Source organism: Scyliorhinus torazame, chromosome 15, assembly GCF_047496885.1.
Source record: "Scyliorhinus torazame isolate Kashiwa2021f chromosome 15, sScyTor2.1, whole genome shotgun sequence".
In the NCBI taxonomy this organism is placed as follows: domain Eukaryota; kingdom Metazoa; phylum Chordata; class Chondrichthyes; order Carcharhiniformes; family Scyliorhinidae; genus Scyliorhinus; species Scyliorhinus torazame.
In genome coordinates this window covers 203,494,747-203,509,925 of record NC_092721.1, presented here as the reverse complement: position 1 = coordinate 203,509,925, position 15,179 = coordinate 203,494,747, and the positions used below count along the sequence as shown (strand labels likewise).

Here is a 15,179-nt window from a genome sequence, read left to right as displayed (position 1 = left end):
ATGTACTGTCTGAAGGAGTGATGGAGGCAGACTCAATCCAGCTTTTCAAGATAGAATTAGGGGGTCACTGTTTAAAAATAAGGGGTCTCTCTTTTAAGCCGGAGATGAGGAGAATGTTTTTCTCTGAGGGTCGTGGGTCTCTGGAGCTCTTCTGTGCAAAATACGGTGGAAGCGGAGTTTCTGAACGTTTTTAAACAGAGGTGGAGAGATTCATGGTGAACAAGGACAGGAATCGGGGGGGTGACAGGAATCGGGGGGGTGACAGGAATCGGGGGGGGGGTTTGAGAAGAATCGGGGCGGGGGTGACCGGAATCGGGGGGGGGGGGTTAGACCGGAATCGGGGGGGTGACAGGAATCGGGGGGGGTGACAGGAATCGGGGGGGGGGTGACAGGAATCGGGGGGGTGACAGGAATGTGGGGGTGACAGGAATCGGGGGGGTGACAGGAATGTGGGGGTGACAGGAATGGGGGGGGTGACAGGAATCGGGGGGGTGACAGGAATCGGGGGGTGACAGGAATCGGGGGGGTGACAGGAATCGGGGGGGTGACAGGAATCGAGGGGGGTGACAGGAATCGGGGGGTGACAGGAATCGGGGGGGTGACTGGAATGTGGGGGGGGTGACAGGAATGTGGGGGGGTGACAGGAATTGGGGGGGTGACAGGAATCGGGGGAGGTGACAGGAATGTGGGGGAGTGACAGGAATCGGGGGGTGGGGTGACAGGAATCGGGGGTGACAGGAATCGGGGGGGGGTGACAGGAATCGGAGGTGACAGGAATCGGGGGGGGGTGACAGGAATCGGGGGGTGACCGGAATCAGGGGGGGGTTTGACCGGAATCGGGGGGGTGACAGGAATCGGGGGGGTGACAGGAATGTGGGGGTGACAGGAATCGGGGGTTGACAGGAATGTGGGGGTGACAGGAATCGGGGGGTGACAGGAATGTGGGGGTGACAGGAATCAGGGGGTGACAGGAATGTGGGGGTGACAGGAATCGGGGGGTGACAGGAATCGGGGGGGTGACAGGAATCGGGGGGTGACAGGAATCGGGTGGTGACAGGAATCGGGTGGTGACAGGAATCGGGGGTGACAGGAATCGGGGGGGTGACAGGAATCGGGGGGGTGACAGGAATCGGGGGGGTGACAGGAATCGGGGGAGGTGACAGGAATGTTGGGGTGACAGGAATCGGGGGGGTGACAGGAATCGGGGGGGTAACAGGAATCGGGGGGTGACAGGAATCGGGGGGGTGACAGGAATCGGGGGGGTGACAGGAATCGGGGGGTGACAGGAAATGGGGGGGTGACAGGAATCGGGGGGGTGACAGGAATCGGGGGGGTGACTGGAATGTGGGGGGGTGACATGCATGTGGGCGGTGACAGGAATCGGGGGGGTGACAGGAATTGGGGGGGTGACAGGAATCGGGGGGGGGTGACAGGAATGTGGGAGAGTGACAGGAATCGGGGGGTGACAGGAATCGGGGGGTGGGTGACAGGAATCGGGGGTGACAGGAATCGGGGGGGTGACAGGAATCGGGGGGGTGACAGGAATCGGGGGGGTGACAGGAATCGGGGGGGGGGGGTTGACCGGAATCGGGGGGGTGACAGGAATCGGGGGGGTGACAGGAATGTGGGGGTGACAGGAATCGGGGGGTGACCGGAATCAGGGGGGGGGTTGACCGGAATCGGGGGGGTGACAGGAATCGGGGGGGGTGACAGGAATGTGGGGGTGACAGGAATCGGGGGTTGACAGGAATGTGGGGGTGACAGGAATCGGGGGGGTGACAGGAATGTGGGGGTGACAGGAATCGGGGGGTGACAGGAATCGGGGGTTGACAGGAATGTGGGGGTGACAGGAATGTGGGGGTGACAGGAATGTGGGGGTGACAGGAATCAGGGGGTGACAGGAATGTGGGGGTGACAGGAATCGGGTGGTGACAGGAATCGGGGGTGACAGGAATCGGGGGGGGTGACAGGAATCGGGGGGGTGACAGGAATCGGGGGGTGACAGGAATCGGGGGAGGTGACAGGAATGTTGGGGTGACAGGAATCGGGGGGGTGACAGGAATCGGGGGGTGACAGGAATCGGGGGGGTGACAGGAATCGGGGGGTGACAGGAAATGGGGGGGTGACAGGAATCGGGGGGGTGACAGGAATCGGGGGGGTGACTGGAATGTGGGGGGTGACTGGAATGTGGGGGGTGACTGGAATGTGGGGGGTGACAGGAAATGGGGGGGTGACAGAAATCCGGGGGGTGACAGGAATCGGGGGGGTGACTGGAATGTGGGGGGGTGACATGCATGTGGGGGGTGACAGGAATCGGGGGGGTGACAGGAATTGGGGGGAGACATGAATCGGGGGGGGTGACAGGAATGTGGGAGAGTGACAGGAATCGGGGGGGTGACAGGAATCGTGGGGTGGGTGACAGGAATCGGGGGTGACAGGAATCGGGGGGGTGACAGGAATCGGGGGGGTGACAGGAATCGGGGGTGACAGGAATCGGGGGGGGTGACAGGAATCGGGGGGGGGGGTTGACCGGAATCGGGGGGGTGACAGGAATCGGGGGGGTGACAGGAATGTGGGGGTGACAGGAATCGGGGGGTGACAGGAATCGGGGGGTGACAGGAATCGGGGGGTGACAGGAATCGGCGGGTGACAGGAATCGGGGGGTGACAGGAATCGGGGGTGACAGGAATCGGGGGGTGACAAGAATCGGGGGGGTGACAGGAATCGGGGGGGTGACAGGAATCGGGGGGGTGACAGGAATGTGGGGGTGACAGGAATCGGGGGGGTGACAGGAATGTGGGGGTGACAGGAATGTGGGGGTGACAGGAATAGGGGGGTGACAGGAATGGGGGGGTGACAGGAATGTGGGGGTGACAGGAATCGGGGGGTGACAGGAATCGGGGGGTGACAGGAATCGGGGGGGGTGACAGGAATGTGGGGGTGACAGGAATCGGGGGGGTGACAGGAATCGGGGGGGTGACAGGAATCGGGGGGGTGACTGGAATGTGGGGGGGGTGACTGGAATGTGGGGGGGGGTGACAGGAATGTGGGGGGGGTGACAGGAATTGGGGGGGTGACAGGAATCAGGGGAGGGTGACAGGAATCACGGGAGGTGACAGGAATGTGGGGGAGTGACAGGAATCGGGGGGGTGGGGTGACAGGAATCGGGGGTGACAGGAATCGGGGGGGGTGACCGGAATCGGGGGTGACAGGAATCGGGGGGGGGGGTGACAGGAATCGGGGGGTGACCGGAATCAGGGGGGGGGGTTGACCGGAATCGGGGGGGTGACAGGAATCGGGGGGGTGACAGGAATGTGGGGGTGACAGGAATCGGGGGTTGACAGGAATGTGGGGGTGACAGGAATCGGGGGGTGACAGGAATGTGGGGGTGACAGGAATCGGGGGGTGACAGGAATGTGGGGGTGACAGGAATCGCGGGGGTGACAGGAATCGGGGGGGTGACAGGAATCGGGTGGTGACAGGAATCGGGGGTGACAGGAATCGGGGGGTGACAGGAATCAGGGGGGTGACAGGACTCGGGGGGGTTGACAGGAATTGGGGGGGTGACAGGAATCGGGGGGTGACAGGAATCGGGGGGGTGACAGGAATCGGGGGGTGACAGGAATCGGGGGGGTGACAGGAATCGGGGGGGGTGACTGGAATGTGGGGGGGTGACAGGAATCGGGGGGGTGACAGGAATCGGGGGGTGGGTGACCGGAATCGGGGGTGACAGGAATCGGGGGGTGACAGGAATGGGGGGGTGACAGGAATCGGGGTGACAGGAATCGGGGGAGTGACCGGAATCTGGGGGTGGGTGACCGGAATCGGGGGTGACAGGAATCGGGGGGGTGACAGGAATAGGGGGGGTGACAGGAATCGGGGGTGACAGGAATCGGGGGAGTGACCGGAATCTGGGGGGGGGGGTTGACCGGAATCGGGGGGGTGACAGGAATCGGGGGGGTGACAGGAATGTGGGGGTGACAGGAATCGGGGGGTGACAGGAATGTGGGGGTGACAGGAATCGGGGGGTGACAGGAATGTGGGGGTGACAGGAATGTGGGGGTGACAGGAATCGGGGGATGACAGGAATCGGGGGGGTGACAGGAATCGGGGGGTGACAGGAATCGGGGGGGTGACAGGAATCGGGGGGTGACAGGAATCGGGGGGGTGACAGCAATCGGGGGGTGACAGGAATCGGGGGGTGACAGGAATCGGGGGGGTGACAGGAATCGGGGGGGTGACAGGAATCGGGGGGTGACAGGAATCGGGGGGTGACTGGAATCGGGGGGGTGACTGGAATGTGGTGGGGGGTGACAGGAATCGGGGGGGTGACTGGAATGTGGGGGGGTGACAGGAATTGGGGGGGTGACAGGAATGTGGGGGGTGACAGGAATCGGGGGGGTGACAGGAATTGGGGGGATGGCAGGAATCGGGGGGGTGACAGGAATGTGGGGGAGTGACAGGAATCGGGGGGGTGACAGGAATCGGGTGGAGTGACAGGGATCGGGGGTGACAGGAATCGGAGGTGTGACAGGAATCGGGGGGGTGACAGGAATCGGGGGAGGGTGACAGGAATCGGGGGGGTGACAGGAATCGGGGGGTGACAGGAATATGGGGGGGTGACAGGAATATGGGGGGGTGACAGGAATCGGGGGGGTGACAGGAATGTGGGGGAGTGACAGGAATCGGGGGGGTGACAGGAATCGGGGGGTGGGGTGACATGAATCGGGGGTGACAGGAATCGGAAGGGTGACAGGAATCGGGGGGTGACAGGAATCGGGGGGGTGACAGGAATCAGGGGGGTGACAGGAATCGGGAGGGTGACAGGAATGTGGGGGTGACAGGAATCGGGGGGTGACAGGAATCGGGGAGTGACAGGAATGTGGGGGTGACAGGAATTGGGGGGTGACAGGAATCAGGGGGGTGACAGGAAAGTAGGGGTGACAGGAATCGGGGGGGGGTGACAGGAATCGGGAGGGTGACAGGAATCGGGGGGGGTGACAGGAATCGGGGGGGTGACAGGAATCGGGGGGGTGACAGGAATCGGGGGGGGTGACAGGAATCGGGGGGTGACAGGAATCGGGGGGTGACTGGAATGTGGGGGTGGTGACAGGAATCGGGGGGGGCGACAGGAATTTGGGGGGGTGACAGGAATTGGGGGGGTGACAGGAATTGGGGGGGTGACAGGAATCGGGGGGGTGACAGGAATGTGGGGGTGACAGGAATCAGAGGGGTGACAGTAATGTGGGGGAGTGACAGGAATCGGGGGGTGACTGGAATCGGTGGGAGTGACCGGAATCGGGGGTGACAGGAATCGAGGGGGGTGACAGGAATCGGGGGGGTGACAGGAATCGGGGGGATGACAGGAATCGGGGGGGGTGGTGACAGGAATCGGGGGTGACAGGAATCAGGGGGGTGACAGGAATCGGGGGGGGGTTGACCGGAATCGGGGGGTTGACCGGAATCGGGGGGGGGACAGGAATCGGGGGGGGTGACAGGAATGTGGGGGTGACAGGAATCGGGGGGTGACAGGAATGTGCGGGTGACAGGAAACGGGGGGTGACAGAAATGTGGGGGTGACAGGAATCGGGGGGGTGACAGGAATCGGGGGGGTGACAGGAATCGGGGGGTGACAGGTATCGGGGGTGACAGGAATCGGGGGTGACAGGAATCGGGGGGGTGACAGGAATCGGCGGGGTGACTGGAATGTGGGGGGGGTGACAGGAATCGGGGGGGTGACTGGAATGTGGGGGGGTGACAGGAATCGGGAGGGGTGACAGGAATCGGGGGGGGTGATAGGAATGTAGGGGGGTGACAGGAATCGGGGGGGTGACAGGAATCGGGGGATGACAGGAATGTGGGGGAGTGACAGGAATCGGGGGGGTGACAGGAATCGCGGGGGTGACAGGCATCGAGGGGGTGACTGGAATCGGGGGGGTGACAGGAAACGGGGGTTGACAGGAATCGGGGGGTGACAGGAATCGGGGGGTGACAGGAATCGGGGGGTGACAGGAATCGGGCGGGTGACCGGAATCGGGGGGGGGTGACAGGAATCGGGGGGGGTGACAGGAATCGGGGGGTGGTGACAGGAATCGGGGGGTGTGACAGGAATCGGGGGGTGACTGGAATCGGGGGGGTGACAGGAAACGGGGGTTGACAGGAATCGGGGGGTGACAGGAATCGGGGGGTGACAGGAATCGGGGGGGGGGTGACAGGAATATGGGGGGGTGACAGGAATCGGGGGGGGGTGACAGGAATATGCAGGGGTGACTGGAATCGGGGGGGGGTGACAGGAATCGGGGGGTTGAAGTGACAATGAGGTCAGCCATGATCTTATTGAATGGTGGGCAGGCTCGAGGGGCCGAATGTCCTACCCCTACTCCTAATTCATCCGTTCATATGGAATTGGTCTATTTTCTGATAAAATATTTCCAGGGAAAGGGGGCAAATTGCATTTGCAGAGAGTCGACACAGAGACAATGGGCTGAATGGCCTGAAAAGAGAGACGTGTTATCAAAGCTTTTCCTCTTGCACTCATCAGGGCAAATGCAAGAATACGAAATTTCAAATAATCACAATAATTTATGCCGGAAGAGTTAAGAGCGCTGATTGGATAGCAAGCTGACTCTGATTTGTTGGGGCTTTGCCTCACGGTCAATGCGCCACCCAATCAACACCCTTTTCTCCTGTCGTAGAAACTGTTGCGATCGTTTGCAATTTGGCATTCTGTGTTTGTCCTGATGAGTGTATGAGGAAAAACTTCAACAACATGGGCGCGATTCTCCGACCCCCCGCCGGGTCGGAGAATCGCGGGGGGCTGGCGTGAATCCCGTCCCCGCCGTGTCCCGAATTCTCCGCTACCAGAGAATCGGCGGGGGCGGGAATCGCGCCGCGCCGGTCGGCGGGCCCCCCCCCCCGGCGATTCTCCGGCCCGCGATGGGCCGAAGTCCAGCCGCTGTCAACCCTCGCCAGCCGGCGTGGATTGAACCACCTACCTTACCGGCGGGAGCAGACGGCGCGGGCGGGCTCCGGTGTCCTGGGGGGGGGGGGGGGCGCGGGGCGATCTGGCCCCGGGGGGTGCCCCCACGGTGGCCTGGCCCGCCATCGGGGCACACCGATCTCTTTTTCTTCAGCCTTCGCCATGGTCCTCACTATGGCGGAGGCGGAAGAGACCCTCTCCACTGCGCATGCGCGGGGATGCCGTGAGCGGCCGCTGACGCTCCCGCGCATGCGTCGCCCGGCCAAGATCTGTCGGCGCCGGCTGGCAGGGCGCTAAAGGCCTTTCCCGCCAACCGGCAGAGCGGAAATCACTCCGGGCCGGGCCTAGCCCCTCAAGGTGAGGGCTTGGCCCCTAAAGGTGCGGAGAATTCCGCGGAGACTTCCGCACCTTTGGGGCTGTCGGACGCCGGAGTGGTTCCCGCCACTCCATCCCGCCGGAAACCCCCGCCCCGCCGGGTCGGGGAGAATCCTGTCCGGTCGGGGGAAAGAGTTCGAAAACCTCCTCCAAATACTGCAAATCGGAAATAAAAACACAAAACGCTGGAAACGCTCAGCAGCCTGGCAGCGTCTCTGGAGAGAGAAACAGAGTTAACGGGCGGGATTTAACGGCCAACCCGCCACTTGTTTCTTCATGGCGGAGACGGACCGCCAGCGGGATTTACTGGTCCCGCCATCGTCAAAGGGGATTCCCGTTGACCACGCCCCTCATCGCCGGGACTCCTGTGCGCCGGCGTGGGACCGGAACGTCCTGCTGGCGTGAACAGCCGGTACATCCCACCCAACGTTTCAAAGGAGGACTTACAAGGCAAGGGAAGATACCAGGAACAGTAGGATGCTGGGAAAAACAGAGGACCAGAGGGCCTTGGGGTGCATGTCCATATATCCCTGAAGGCAGTCGGACAGGTAGGTAAGATGGTTAAAAAGGCATCTGGGATACTTGCCTTTATCAGTCGAGGCATTTTGATGGAGCTGTATAAAACCCTGGTTCGGACACAGCTAGAGTACTGTGTGCAGTTCTGGTCACCACACAACAGGAAGGATGTGATTGGAGAGGGTGCAGAGGAGATTCATCAGAAACCCGACAATGGGGTGGCGCAGTGGTTAGCACTGCAGCCTCATGGCGCCGAGGGCCCGGGTTCGATCCCGGCCCTGGGTCACTGTCCGCGTGGAGTTTGCACATTCTCCCCATGTCTGCGTGGGTCTCACCCCCACAACCCAAAACGATGTGCAGGGTAGGGGGATTGGCCGCGCTGAAATGGCCTTTATTTGGGAGGAAAAAAGAATTGGATACTCCAAATGAAAAAAAATAGAATTCCTACCGTGCAGAAGGATGCCATTCGGCCCATCGAGTGTGCACTAACCCTCTGACAGACCACCCTACCTAGGCCCAAGCCCCACCTATCCCGATGACCCCACCTAACCAAAAACAGGAGCACCCGGAGGAAACCCAGGCAGACACGGGGAGAACGTGCAGGCTCCGCACAGACAGTGACCCAAGGCCGGAATCCGGGTCCCTGGCGCTGTGAGGCAGCAGTGCTAACCACTGTGCCAGCAGGATGTTGCCTGGGCTGGAATGTTCCAGCGAGCAAGAGAGGATGGTTAAACTAGATTTGCTAGGCTTGGGGGCGGGGGGCTGATTAAGGTTTACAAAACTATGAGGGACATAGATACGGTGGATAGAAAGGAGCTTTTCCCCCTCAGTGGAGGGCCCAATGACCAGGGGCCAGAGATTAATGTTAAGGGGCAGGAGGGTTAAGGGGGATGTGAGGAAAAACCTTTTTACCCAGAGGGTGGCGGGAATCTGGAACTCGCTGCCTGAAAGGGGGGTGGAGACGGGAACCCTCACAACATTTAAGAAGCATTTAGATGTGTGTTTGAAATGCCATAATGTACAAGGCCACGGACCCAAGTGCTGGGAAATGGGATAGGAGTAGATCGGTGCTTGATGGCCAGTACAGATTTGATGGGCCGAAGAGCCTCTTAATGTGCTGTAAGACTCTTTGATTCTAAACCTAATATGACTCTTCTTATGTTAGGAGGGGTTATTGGGTTACGGGGATAGGGTGGAAGTGAGGGCTTAAGTGGGTCGGTGCAGACTCGATGGGCCGAATGGCCTCCTTCTGCACTGTACGTTCCGTGTTCTTCAGCTGTCAGACCTGCTGGGTTTTTCCACCACTTTCTGTTTTCATTTCCCCAAATGTTAGTTTTGAAATGTTCGGAGGTGCTGGTGACAAGGGCATTGTTTATTTGCCCGCCCCCTGGTTACAGCTATCCATAGTCAGAGTGGGGTTTAAACTCCGGCTCTTTGGATTTGGCAAAGGGAGGTTCTGGAATTCTCGATGGCAGCTTCCGGCTCCACCGATTGACCCATCCAATTTTAGGATTTCCCTTCCTCAGAGAGCTGGAGGCTGGGGGTCATTCAATACATCCCAGGCCGAGTTAAACAGATTCATGATGGAGAGGGTGTCGAGAGTTATCAGGGGGGTGTGTAGGTGGAACATAGGGGTGAGGTTACAATCAGCTGTGATCTTATTGAACGGCAGAGATGGTTCAAGGGGCCGAATGGCCTACTGCTGCAAATTGGGGATTCTAACTGGGTCGATGAAATAAGGGGGACCTGCATCGGAGGCGTCTGAAGGCCATGTTTAGAGTGCTGCTGTGTCTGCTGTTCATCCTGTTCAGGGTCAGACGGGAAAAGGCTCTTGGCTGAGGTGCTCTAACATGTTCCTGTGAGCCAGGAGGAAGACTCATTACTCACTGGGAGCAGGGGAGGCAACGGCCTCAAACAGACAAAGGGTGAAACTGAAATCTCACCGCTCTCTCTCTCTCTCTCTCTCTCTCCTGCCTCTCTCTTCCGCTTCTCTATCTCTCTCTCTCTCTCTCTCTCTCCTGCCTCTCTCGTCCCCTTCTCTATCTCTCTCTCTCTCTCCTGCCTCTCTCGTCCCCTTCTCTACCTCTCTCTCTCTCTCTCTCCTGCCTCTCTCTCTCTCCCGGTTCTCTCTCTCTCCCTCCTACCTCTCTCCCTCCTACCTCTCTCCCGCCTGCCTCTCCCTCTCTCTCCCGCCTCTCTCTCTCCCCGTTCTCTCTCTCTCCCTCCTACCTCTCTCTCTCTCTCTCTCACTCTCCCTACTGCCTTTCTCTCTCCCGCCTCTCTCCCTCTCCCGGTTCTCTCTCTCTCTCTCTCTCTCCCGCCTCTCTCTCTCCCACCTCTCTCTCTCTCTCCCTCCTGCCTCTCTCTCTCCCGCCTCTCTCTCTCTCTCTCTCTCTCTCTCTCCTGCCTGCCTCTCTCTCTCCCTCCTGCCTCTCTCTCCCGCCTCTCTCTCTCTCTCTCTCTCTCTCCCCCGGATCTCTCTCCCTCCTGCCTCTCTCTCTCTCCCGCCTGCCTCTCTCTCCCGCCTGCCTCTCTCTCTCTCTCTCCCGCCTCTCTCTCTCTCTCTCTCTCTCTCTCTCTCCCGCCTCTCTCTCTCTCTCTCTCTCCCGCCTCTCTCTCTCTCTCTCTCTCTCTCTCCCGCCTGCCTCTCTCTCTCCCTCCTGCCTCTCTCTCCCGCCACTCTCTCTCTCTCTCTCTCTCCCCCGGATCTCTCTCCCGCCTGCCTCTCTCTCTCTCGCCTGCCTCTCTCTCTCTCCCGCCTGCCTCTCTCTCTCTCGCCTGCCTCTCTCTCTCTCCCGCCTGCCTCTCTCTCTCTCTCTCCCGCCTGCCTCTCTCTCTCTCGCCTGCCTCTCTCTCTCTCCTGCCTCTCTCTCCCGGTTCTCTCTCTCTCTCTCTCCTGCCTCTCCCTCTCTCTCTCTCCCGCCTGCCTCTCTCTCTCCCGCCTGCCTCTCTCTCCCGCCTGCCTCTCTCTCTCTCCCGCCTCTCTCTCTCTCTCTCTCTCTCTCCCGCCTCTCTCTCTCTCTCTCTCTCCCGCCTGTCTCTCTCTCTCTCTCTCTCTCTCCCGCCTGCCTCTCTCTCTCCCTCCTGCCTCTCTCTCCCGCCTCTCTCTCTCTCTCTCTCTCTCCCCCGGATCTCTCTCCCGCCTGCCTCTCTCTCTCTCGCCTGCCTCTCTCTCTCTCCCGCCTGCCTCTCTCTCTCTCCCGCCTGCCTCTCTCTCTCTCTCCCACCTCTCTCTCTCTCTCTCTCTCCCTCCTGCCTCTCTCTCTCCCGCCTGCCTCTCTCTCTCTCTCCCCCGGATCTCTCTCCCGCCTGCCTCTCTCTCTCTCGCCTGCCTCTCTCTCTCTCTCGCCTGCCTCTCTCTCTCTCGCCTGCCTCTCTCTCTCTCCCGCCTGCCTCTCTCTCTCCCTCCTGCCTCTCTCTCCCGGTTCTCTCTCTCTCTCTCTCCTGCCTCTCCCTCTCTCTCCCACCTCTCTGTCTCCCTCCTACCTCTCTCTCTCTCCCGCCTGCCTCTCTCTCCCGCCTGCCTCTCTCCCGCCTGCCTCTCTCTCTCCCTCCTGCCTCTCTCTCCCGGTTCTCTCTCTCTCTCTCTCTCTCTCTCTCCTGCCTCTCCCTCTCTCTCCCGCCTCTCTCTCTCCCGGTTCTCTCTCTCTCCCTCCTACCTCTCTCTCTCTCTCTCTCTCCCGCCTCTCTCCCTCTCCCGGTTCTCTCTCTCTCTCTCTCTCCCGCCTGCCTCTCTCTCTCTCCCGGTTCTCTCTCTCTCTCTCTCTCTCTCCCGCCTGCCTCTCTCTCTCTCGCCTGCCTCTCTCTCTCTCTCCCGCCTCTCTCTCTCTCCCGCCTGCCTCTCTCTCTCTTACCTGCCTCTCTCTCCCGCCTGCCTCTCTCTCTCTCACCTGCCTCTCTCTCTCTTACCTGCCTCTCTCTCCCGCCTGCCTCTCTCTCTCTCACCTGCCTCTCTCTCTCACCTGCCTCTCTCTCTCGCCTGCCTCTCTCTCTCTCTCCTGCCTCTCCCTCTCTCTCCCGCCTCTCTCTCCCGGTTCTCTCTCTCTCCCTCCTACCTCTCTCTCTCTCTCTCTCTCCCTACTGCCTTTCTCTCTCCCGCCTCTCTCTCTCTCTCCCGCCTCTCTCTCTCTCTCTCTCTCTCTCCCGGTTCTCTCTCTCTCCCGCCTGCCTCTCTCTCTCCCTCCTGCCTCTCTCTCCCGCCTCTCTCTCTCTCTCCCGGTTCTCTCTCTCTCTCTCTCTCCCTCCTGCCTCTCTCTCTCTCTCCCCCGGATCTCTCTCCCTACTGCCTTTCTCTCTCCCGCCTCTCTCCCTCTCCCGGTTCTCTCTCTCTCTCTCTCTCCCGCCTCTCTCTCTCCCACCTCTCTCTCTCTCTCCCTCCTGCCTCTCTCTCTCCCGCCTCTCTCTCTCTCTCTCTCTCTCTCTCTCCTGCCTGCCTCTCTCTCTCCCTCCTGCCTCTCTCTCCCGCCTCTCTCTCTCTCTCTCTCTCTCTCCCCCGGATCTCTCTCCCTCCTGCCTCTCTCTCTCTCCCGCCTGCCTCTCTCTCCCGCCTGCCTCTCTCTCTCTCTCTCCCGCCTCTCTCTCTCTCTCTCTCTCTCTCTCTCTCTCCCGCCTCTCTCTCTCTCTCTCTCTCCCGCCTCTCTCTCTCTCTCTCTCTCTCTCTCCCGCCTGCCTCTCTCTCTCCCTCCTGCCTCTCTCTCCCGCCACTCTCTCTCTCTCTCTCTCTCCCCCGGATCTCTCTCCCGCCTGCCTCTCTCTCTCTCGCCTGCCTCTCTCTCTCTCCCGCCTGCCTCTCTCTCTCTCGCCTGCCTCTCTCTCTCTCCCGCCTGCCTCTCTCTCTCTCTCTCCCGCCTGCCTCTCTCTCTCTCGCCTGCCTCTCTCTCTCTCCTGCCTCTCTCTCCCGGTTCTCTCTCTCTCTCTCTCCTGCCTCTCCCTCTCTCTCTCTCCCGCCTGCCTCTCTCTCTCCCGCCTGCCTCTCTCTCCCGCCTGCCTCTCTCTCTCTCCCGCCTCTCTCTCTCTCTCTCTCTCTCTCTCCCGCCTCTCTCTCTCTCTCTCTCTCCCGCCTCTCTCTCTCTCTCTCTCTCTCTCTCCCGCCTGCCTCTCTCTCTCCCTCCTGCCTCTCTCTCCCGCCTCTCTCTCTCTCTCTCTCTCTCCCCCGGATCTCTCTCCCGCCTGCCTCTCTCTCTCTCGCCTGCCTCTCTCTCTCTCCCACCTGCCTCTCTCTCTCTCCCACCTGCCTCTCTCTCTCTCTCCCCCGGATCTCTCTCCCGCCTGCCTCTCTCTCTCTCGCCTGCCTCTCTCTCTCTCCCGCCTGCCTCTCTCTCTCTCCCGCCTGCCTCTCTCTCTCTCTCCCACCTCTCTCTCTCTCTCTCTCCCTCCTGCCTCTCTCTCTCCCGCCTGCCTCTCTCTCTCTCTCCCCCGGATCTCTCTCCCGCCTGCCTCTCTCTCTCTCGCCTGCCTCTCTCTCTCTCTCGCCTGCCTCTCTCTCTCTCGCCTGCCTCTCTCTCTCTCCCGCCTGCCTCTCTCTCTCCCTCCTGCCTCTCTCTCCCGGTTCTCTCTCTCTCTCTCTCCTGCCTCTCCCTCTCTCTCCCACCTCTCTGTCTCCCTCCTACCTCTCTCTCTCTCCCGCCTGCCTCTCTCTCCCGCCTGCCTCTCTCTCCCGCCTGCCTCTCTCTCTCCCTCCTGCCTCTCTCTCCCGGTTCTCTCTCTCTCTCTCTCTCTCTCTCTCCTGCCTCTCCCTCTCTCTCCCGCCTCTCTCTCTCCCGGTTCTCTCTCTCTCCCTCCTACCTCTCTCTCTCTCTCTCCCGCCTCTCTCCCTCTCCCGGTTCTCTCTCTCTCTCTCTCTCCCGCCTGCCTCTCTCTCTCTCCCGGTTCTCTCTCTCTCTCTCTCTCTCTCCCGCCTGCCACTCTCTCTCTCGCCTGCCTCTCTCTCTCTCTCCCGCCTCTCTCTCTCTCCCGCCTGCCTCTCTCTCTCTTACCTGCCTCTCTCTCCCGCCTGCCTCTCTCTCTCTCACCTGCCTCTCTCTCTCGCCTGCCTCTCTCTCTCCCTCCTGCCTCTCTCTCCCGGTTCTCTCTCTCTCTCTCTCTCTCTCTCCTGCCTCTCCCTCTCTCTCCCGCCTCTCTCTCCCGGTTCTCTCTCTCTCCCTCCTACCTCTCTCTCTCTCTCTCTCTCCCTACTGCCTTTCTCTCTCCCGCCTCTCTCTCTCTCTCCCGCCTCTCTCTCTCTCTCTCTCTCTCTCTCCCGGTTCTCTCTCTCTCCCGCCTGCCTCTCTCTCTCCCTCCTGCCTCTCTCTCCCGCCTCTCTCTCTCTCTCCCGGTTCTCTCTCTCTCTCTCTCTCCCTCCTGCCTCTCTCTCCCGCCTCTCTCTCTCTCTCCCGGTTCTCTCTCTCTCTCTCTCTCCCTCCTGCCTCTCTCTCTCCCGCCTCTCTCTCTCTCCCGGTTCTCTCTCTCTCCCGCCTGCCTCTCTCTCTCCCGCCTGCCTCTCTCTCTCCTGGTTCTCTCTCTCTCTCTCCCTCCTGCCTCTCTCTCTCCTGCCTCTCTCTCTTTCTCTCTCTCTCCCGGTTCTCTCTCTCTCCCGGTTCTCTCTCTCTCCCTCCTGCCTCTCTCTCTCTCTCTCCCTCCCGCCTGCCTCTCTCTCTCTCTCTCCCGCCTCTCTCTCTCTCCCGGTTCTCTCTCTCTCCCGCCTCTCTCTCTCTCCCGGTTCACTCTCCCTCCTGCCCCTCTCTCTCCCTCCTGCCTCTCTCTCTCTCCCGCCTCTCTCTCTCTCCCGGTTCTCTCTCTCTCCCGCCTGCCTCTCTCTCTCCCGCCTGCCTCTCTCTCACCCGCCTCTCTCTCTCTCCCGGTTCTCTCTCTCTCTCCCTCCTGCCTCTCTCTCTCCTGCCTCGCTCTCTTTCTCTCTCTCTCCCTGTTCTCTCTCTCTCCCGGTTCTCTCTCTCTCCCTCCTACCTCTCTACCTCCCTCCTTGTTCTTTTCCCCCTTTCCCCCTCCTTGCCCCCTTCCCATTTCTCCGTCTCCCGTTTTGGATTTTCCTCACAGCCAGCCGGGTAGCTGATCAGAAACATGGGATGGTGAAGTTTCGGGAGGAACGGAAGCTCGGATTGGGATTGGGAAGTTTCAGTGACCGGTACCTGATGTTGACTGGCTTCACCCTCCGACTCTACAAGGAAGTGCGAGTAAGTAACCAATCAGAGTGGGAGGATAGCCCGCATGGATTGCTGCCCCCGTTCTGACCCCCGGACCCTGCTGGGGGCTGAGAGTGGAGACCCTCAGTACAGAACAAGCCAAACACACCCACTGGCCAGTCACCTGCTCA

General features: G+C 60.8%; 1 protein-coding gene across 1 annotated transcript in view; it reads left to right on the top strand.

Moving 5' to 3' along the window:
• The window catches only part of LOC140392133 (arf-GAP with Rho-GAP domain, ANK repeat and PH domain-containing protein 1-like), a 209,737-nt gene that overhangs the window by 133,762 nt on the left and 60,796 nt on the right, over positions 1-15,179 (top strand). Inside the window, 1 exon segment of the mRNA XM_072477471.1 lies at positions 14,903-15,039. Coding sequence (XP_072333572.1) covers positions 14,903-15,039 — 137 coding nt within the window.